General features: G+C 43.8%; 2 protein-coding genes across 3 annotated transcripts in view; both read right to left on the reverse strand.

Annotated features, from left to right (window-relative positions):
- Positions 1-2,162, reverse strand: part of clcn7 (chloride channel 7) — a 56,596-nt gene extending 54,434 nt beyond the window's left edge. For both annotated transcript variants that reach the window (XM_042317194.1, XM_042317195.1), the window contains exon 1: positions 1,940-2,162. In XM_042317194.1, the coding sequence (XP_042173128.1) occupies positions 1,940-2,050 (111 nt within the window). In that variant the 5' untranslated portion in view covers positions 2,051-2,162. The remainder of the gene's footprint in view (positions 1-1,939) is intronic.
- Positions 2,163-2,724: 562 nt separating this feature from the next.
- LOC121845622 (pentraxin-4) overlaps positions 2,725-7,916 on the reverse strand; it is a 13,224-nt gene continuing 8,032 nt past the window's right edge. The window contains exon 2 of the mRNA XM_042317196.1: positions 2,725-4,372. Coding sequence (XP_042173130.1) covers positions 3,714-4,372 — 659 coding nt within the window. The 3' untranslated portion in view covers positions 2,725-3,713. The remainder of the gene's footprint in view (positions 4,373-7,916) is intronic.

The following is a 7,916-nucleotide window of genomic DNA, read 5'->3' on the forward strand; positions in this document are numbered from 1 at the left end:
GTACTAACAGCTCAGTTATCATGTATTAACATTCAGTAGTCAGTAGTACTAACAGCTCAGTTATCATGTATTAACATTCAGTAGTACTAACAGCTCAGTTATCATGTATTAACATTCAGTAGTCAGTAGTACTAACAGCTCAGTTATCATGTATTAACATTCAGTAGTACTAACAGCTCAGTTATCATGTATTAACATTCAGTAGTACTAACAGCTCAGTTATCATGTATTAACATTCAGTAGTCAGTAGTACTAACAGCTCAGTTATCATGTATTAACATTCAGTAGTACTAACAGCTCAGTTGTCATGTATTAACATTCAGTAGTACTAACAGCTCAGTTAACATTCAGTAGTACTAGTATCAGTTATCATGTATTAACATTCAGTAGTACTAACAGCTCAGTTATCATAGTCAGTAGTACTAACAGTATTAAACAGTTATCATGTATTAGTCAGTAGTACTAACAGCTCAGTTATCATGTATTAACATTCAGTAGTACTAACAGCTCAGTAGTACTAACAGCTCAGTTATCATGTATTAACATTCAGTAGTACTAACAGCTCAGTTATCATGTATTAACATTCAGTAGTACTAACAGCTCAGTTATCATGTATTAACATTCAGTAGTACTAACAGCTCAGTTATCATGTATTAACATTCAGTAGTACTAACAGCTCAGTTATCATGTATTAACATTCAGTAGTACTAACAGCTCAGTTATCATGTATTAACATTCAGTAGTCAGTAGTACTAACAGCTCAGTTATCATGTATTAACATTCAGTAGTACTAACAGCTCAGTTATCATGTATTAACATTCAGTAGTACTAACAGCTCAGTTATCATGTATTAACATTCAGTAGTACTAACAGCTCAGTTATCATGTATTAACATTCAGTAGTACTAACAGCTCAGTTATCATGTATTAACATTCAGTAGTACTAACAGCTCAGTTATCATGTATTAACATTCAGTAGTACTAACAGCTCAGTTATCATGTATTAACATTCAGTAGTACTAACAGCTCAGTTATCATGTATTAACATTCAGTAGTACTAACAGCTCAGTTATCATGTATTAACATTCAGTAGTCAGTAGTACTAACAGCTCAGTTATCATGTATTAACATTCAGTAGTCAGTAGTACTAACAGCTCAGTTATCATGTATAATTCCTGTGTAATTGAAGTAACACATATTAACATCTAGCAGTCATTTGTACTAACTCAAGTCATAATGACAGTGTAATTTACGTAACATGCATTAAGCGGTACTAACTCAAGTCATAATGACAGTGTAATTTACGTAACATGCATTAAGCGGTACTAACTCAAGTCATAATGACAGTGTAATTTACGTAACATGCATTAAGCGGTACTAACTCAAGTCATAATGACTGTGTAATTTACGTAACATGCATTAAGCGGTACTAACTCAAGTCATAATGACAGTGTAACTTAATAGGAAGTGGTGATTTGACGCAACGAGCAGAATCTACAGGCTTAATTAAAGGCTGATTCCCTGAATAGTCGGAGTTCAGTGTTTGTTATTAACTTAATAAGGTTCTATTCTGAAACTCTGGTTTGAAGATTACTCTTTTTCTGTAGCTATTCTTCTTAGGTCTGCCAGTCTTTGGCATATTGTTAAAATGGGGCATCGATTTATTAAAACTTCTAAAAAAAAAACGTGCTTGTCTGAAAAGCATCCTCCAACTCCATCCTGTGACGTTTGCTTTTGTTGTTGTTGTTGTTGTTGTTGTTTGCAGCATTTGCAAACACCTGCATGCAACAAACCCACAAACGGGGCACTTGTTCTTTTAACATGAATCTCATAGCAAAACATAACATCATGTTTTACTCTTAGACAACATCATGGATACCTAGCTGGCACATATTGGCAGCGTTAGACAGTTCAGCTTGTGGTCGCATGCTGGCCTTTACCTGTCTGCTGTACCGGACCTCTTCGGAGCCGTTGAGAAGTGGGGTTCTCTCGCCGCCACCGGACTCGTCACCCCGGCTCGACCACGACACTTTCTTCGTGATATTGGCCATGTTTACTCGCGGTAGTTCTCCACTCTCTCAATCAGTGAGAGAGTTTTTATTTTGCAGTTGTGTCTGGTTTAACCACCTCTCATTCTAGCTTCCTTTATGGGAGGATCTCAATGAGTTCCGCCTCGCGTCCTCTCTCCTCGTCTCCTTCTGAAAACCCATTGGTGGACAAATCCAGAGGTCCCGCCCCTCTGACCATCTCCTCCAATTGGTTTTGAAAAGGAGATAAGGAGAGATGAGTGAGGACGTATAGAGGGAACTTTAAGATATTCCACATGACTAAAATCATAAGCGAACTCGTGATGGTTTCTACCGGTGGCACACAGGGTCAAACACAACTGTTATTCGCATGGATTTCTGGGAATTGTAGTTCTCTAACTGACAGCTGAGACCAAAAACAGAGGGAGAGGAAGACGCATTTTTAACATTATTTTACAGCATAAGAGCCAGGAAATGATATCGATGTCATATTATGAAGACCTGATGGTTTACATGTTGGTGGTTAATTATTGAATAATCTAGGTATTTGTAGCAGTCTTTACATCAAGGACCTTGGAAATTGAAATAGTTGAAGCAGGCTACAGAAAAAAAACGATGTTTTTCCCTCTCAAGTGAACTAATATACTGACAAGACGAAACCATGCATAACAAAGACATACAAACAAATTCAAACGAACTGAGTGAATCAATGTTTATAGATAAAGGATCATTTGTCTCATGAATGATGACTGTTATATATCCAGTAGAGTGGAGAGCAGCTCCAACTGACATAATCTTGATTTATTAGCATGATAATAACCGACATCAGATATCAGTTGGTCAACTAGCCGCTAGTCTGTTGATTTTATAACAGAGCAATCTGCCTCTCTCTGTCTGTCTGTCTCTGTCTGTCTGCCTCTCTCTGTCTCTGTCTGTCTGTCTCTGTCTGTCTCTCTCTCTGTCTAAGTCTGTATCTGTCTGTCTCTCTGTCTAAGTCTGTATCTGTCTGTCTGTAAGTCTGTCTCTCTCTCTGTCTGTTGCTGGGTAACAATATATATGACATGAAATAGTCTGTCTCTCTCTCTGTCTGTTGCTGGGTAACAATATATATGACATGAAATAGTCTGTCTCTCTCTCTGTCTGTTGCTGGGTAACAATATATATGACATGAAATAGTCTTTGTTTAGCCATATAACCACATTGCTTTAAGTAATAATTAATGGCTTTCATCCACATGCTCATTTTACAGTGTGTCAGTGGCACTGTTTAAGGTTAGAGAAGGGTTCCTCTTTCAATACAGGTCCACATTAAGTCCGAAGGGCAGTTCTGCCGGTCTTCATTCTCCCTGGAAGTTAATTGATTAATATTAAAACATTTAGACAGCTGAATCCCAAGTCAACCCCCCAGGCTGGTTGCTGTTATTTGTTATCATTTATTTTTAATTGACGCACAATTAAGACCTGGACAACCAGGTGAGGGGAAATCAATTACCTTAATTGATTAATCAAGTACAGAGGAGTAAAAACCATTCCACTCTGCCCTAAAGGACCACACCGTAGATCTAGGAGTTCCTATAGGGACGAGGGATGAGGGACGAGGGATGAGGGATGAGGGACGAGGGACAGGGGATGAGGGATGGACGAGGGATGAGGGATGAGGGATGAGGGTCGGTTTGGAATCAGACGTCTCAGCTACAGTGTTCCAGGCACTCGCAGGCTACCTGCTGCACCTCTCCATGAACTCCGTCAACGTCCCCCAACTCGAGCACCACCCCCCGGGGTACCCCCCTCCCCATAGCCACCCCTGTCACCTCCCCAGGACTCAACACCCTGTCCCACACGGTGAACCCCGCCAGGCGCCCCACAAACCCCTCGGTGGGATCAAACCCTCCCCCCTGGCTGTCCTGCTCTGCTCCCAGCACCACTATCCCCCCTCCCGGCACCTCGTAACCCTTCCTGAACCGTGACCCTGCGGAGGTCAGGCGCCGGTCGGTGTAGTGCCAGAATCGTCCCTGGATCGAGGACCAGAGGACACAGAGGTGGTGCCAGCACCCATCCAGCACAGAGTCCACAGGGAGCTCACGGTACGCAGGGTCTCCCACCACGAAGTCCAGGGTTGCTCGGCTGGGGGTGGAGGAAGAGGAGGAGGAGGAGTTGCGTCCGTACAGGACTAGTTTGTTGTCGTTGTCTTCCGTGGCGTAAGAGAGGAGCGTTCCTACGTACCCGACGTCGACGCGGAGCCACAGGCACACGGAGAGTTCTGGAAGAGCAGGGAAGCTCCGGGAGAAGGTGACGTAGTTCTCAGAGGAAGTTGACGGGAACAGGAGCATGGAGTCCACATTACAGACTGGAGGAGAGAAAACAGAGAGACAAGATAGTCATTGAGTACTGGAACAAAAAACACTGCAACAAATCAGACCTGGGATAACTCTAGTCGTAACTACTCGTTGTGACATCAGACCTGGGATAACTCTAGTTGTAACTACTCGTTGTGACATCAGACCTGGGATAACTCTAGTTGTAACTACTCGTTGTGACATCAGACCTGGGATAACTCTAGTTGTAACTACTCGTTGTGACATCAGACCTGGGATAACTCTAGTCGTAACTACTCTAGTTGTGACATCAGACCTGGGATAACTCTAGTCGTAACTACTCGTTGTGACATCAGACCTGGGATAACTCTAGTTGTAACTACTCGTTGTGACATCAGACCTGGGATAACTCTAGTTGTAACTACTCGTTGTGACATCAGACCTGGGATAACTCTAGTTGTAACTACTCGTTGTGACATCAGACCTGGGATAACTCTAGTTGTAACTACTCGTTGTGACATCAGACCTGGGATAACTCTAGTCGTAACTACACGTTGTGACATCAGACCTGGGATAACTCTAGTTGTAACTACTCGTTGTGACATCAGACCTGGGATAACTCTAGTCGTAACTACTCGTTGTGACATCAGACCTGGGATAACTCTAGTTGTAACTACTCGTTGTGACATCAGACCTGGGATAACTCTAGTTGTAACTACTCGTTGTGACATCAGACCTGGGATAACTCTAGTTGTAACTACTCGTTGTGACATCAGACCTGGGATAACTCTAGTTGTAACTACTCGTTGTGACATCAGACCTGGGATAACTCTAGTTGTAACTACTCGTTGTGACATCAGACCTGGGATAACTCTAGTCGTAACTACTCGTTGTGACATCAGACCTGGGATAACTCTAGTTGTAACTACTCGTTGTGACATCAGACCTGGGATAACTCTAGTTGTAACTACTCGTTGTGACATCAGACCTGGGATAACTCTAGTTGTAACTACTCGTTGTGACATCAGACCTGGGATAACTCTAGTTGTAACTACTCGTTGTGACATCAGACCTGGGATAACTCTAGTCGTAACTACACGTTGTGACATCAGACCTGGGATAACTCTAGTTGTAACTACTCATTGTGACATCAGACCTGGGATAACTCTAGTCGTAACTACTCGTTGTGACATCAGACCTGGGATAACTCTAGTTGTAACTACTCGTTGTGACATCAGACCTGGGATAACTCTAGTTGTAACTACTCGTTGTGACATCAGACCTGGGATAACTCTAGTTGTAACTACTCGTTGTGACATCAGACCTGGGATAACTCTAGTTGTAACTACTCGTTGTGACATCAGACCTGGGATAACTCTAGTTGTAACTACTCGTTGTGACATCAGACCTGGGATAACTCTAGTCGTAACTACTCGTTGTGACATCAGACCTGGGATAACTCTAGTTTAACTACTCGTTGTGACATCAGACCTGGGATAACTCTAGTCTTAACTACTCGTTGTGACATCAGACCTGGGATAACTCTAGTGTAACTACTCGTTGTGACATCAGACCTGGGATAACTCTAGTTGTAACTACTCGTTGTGACATCAGACCTGGGATAACTCTAGTTGTAACTACTCGTTGTGACATCAGACCTGGGATAACTCTAGTTGTAACTACTCGTTGTGACATCAGACCTGGGATAACTCTAGTTGTAACTACTCGTTGTGACATCAGACCTGGGATAACTCTAGTTGTAACTACTCGTTGTGACATCAGACCTGGGATAACTCTAGTTGTAACTACTCGTTGTGACATCAGACCTGGGATAACTCTAGTTGTAACTACTCGTTGTGACATCAGACCTGGGATAACTCCTTTTCAGAGGGAACAATTGGACTAAAACTCTTTGAATACAGATCCCAAAAACAGACTACTTTTTAAAACTATTTGAATGCAGATCCCAAAAACAGACTACCTTGTAAAACTATTTGAATACAGTTCCCCACCGGGGTTATTATTATTATTATTATGGTTCCTCTCTACCCAGTACAGCCAGAAGGGGACTGGCCACCCCTCAGAGCCTGGTTCCTCTCTACCCAGTACAGCCAGAAGAGGACTGGCCACCCCTCAGAGCCTGGTTCCTCTCTACCCAGTACAGCCAGAAGGGGACTGGCCACCCCTCAGAGCCTGGTTCCTCTCTACCCAGTACAGCCAGAAGAGGACTGGCCACCCCTCAGAGCCTGGTTCCTCTCTACCCAGTACAGCCAGAAGGGGACTGGCCACCCCTCAGAGCCTGGTTCCTCTCTACCCAGTACAGCCAGAAGAGGACTGGCCACCCCTCAGAGCCTGGTTCCTCTCTACCCAGTACAGCCAGAAGAGGACTGGCCACCCCTCAGAGCCTGGTTCCTCTCTACCCAGTACAGCCAGAAGGGGATTGGCCACCCCTCAGAGCCTGGTTCCTCTCTACCCAGTACAGCCAGAAGAGGACTGGCCACCCCTCAGAGCCTGGTTCCTCTCTAGGTTTTTTCCTAGGTTCCTGACTTTCTAGGGAGTTTTTCCTAGCCACCGTGCTTCTACATCTGCATTGCTTGCTGTTTGGGGTTTTAGGCTGGGTTTCTGTACAGCACTTTGTGACATCTGCTGATATAAAAAGGGCTTTATAAATACATTTGATTGGCTTCATAAATACATTTGATATCTTCCTACCTCCTGCTGTTATGACTATCCCCTCATATGGATGTGAGGAGGAGGGAGAGAGAGAGAGAGAGAGAGGGGGAAAGAGAGGGAATGAGAGAAAGAGATCTGGGGATATGAGCAGGAGGATATGAGGGGATAGTCATAACAGCAGGAGGTAGGAAGTTATGAGGGGACAACAACTAGACTATCCCCTACAACTAGACTATCCCCTTTCTCTCTTTCTATCTCATTCCCTCTCTCTCTCCCTCCTCCTCACATCCACAGGTCAGGACAATGTAGTAAAAGCAGACAGTAAATCATGAAGCCTGAAGTCTACTGTAGCCCAGGATGATGGTCCCTACAGGATTGGCTGGATGGGGGTTCTGTCCTGAGAACAGGACTGTCAGTGTAACAGCTTTATTCTCAGTCCTGTTTTATAGGTCAAACACACCATGATGACGAACAGCTAAAAGCAGAGTGGGACTCAGGCTATAGGAAGGAAACAGACTGGTACTCAGGCTATAGGACGGAAACAGACTGGTACCCAGGCTATAGGAAGGCTATAGAAACAGACTGGTACCCAGGCTATAGGAAGGAAACAGACTGGTACCCAGGCTATAGGAAGGAAACAGACTGGTACCCAGGCTATAGGAAGGAAACAGACTGGTACCCAGGCTATAAGTAGGAAACAGACTGGTACCCAGACTGTAGGAAGGCTATAGAAACAGACTGGTACCCAGGCTATAGGAAGGCTATAGAAACAGACTGTTAGCCTGGCTATAGGAAGGCTATAGAAACAGACTGGTACCCAGGCTATAGGAAGGAAACAGACTGGTACCCAGGCTATAGGAAGGCTATAGAAACAGACTGGTACCCAGGCTATAGGAAGGAAAC

This window comes from Oncorhynchus tshawytscha, unplaced genomic scaffold, assembly GCF_018296145.1.
Source record: "Oncorhynchus tshawytscha isolate Ot180627B unplaced genomic scaffold, Otsh_v2.0 Un_scaffold_2711_pilon_pilon, whole genome shotgun sequence".
NCBI lineage: Eukaryota > Metazoa > Chordata > Actinopteri > Salmoniformes > Salmonidae > Oncorhynchus > Oncorhynchus tshawytscha.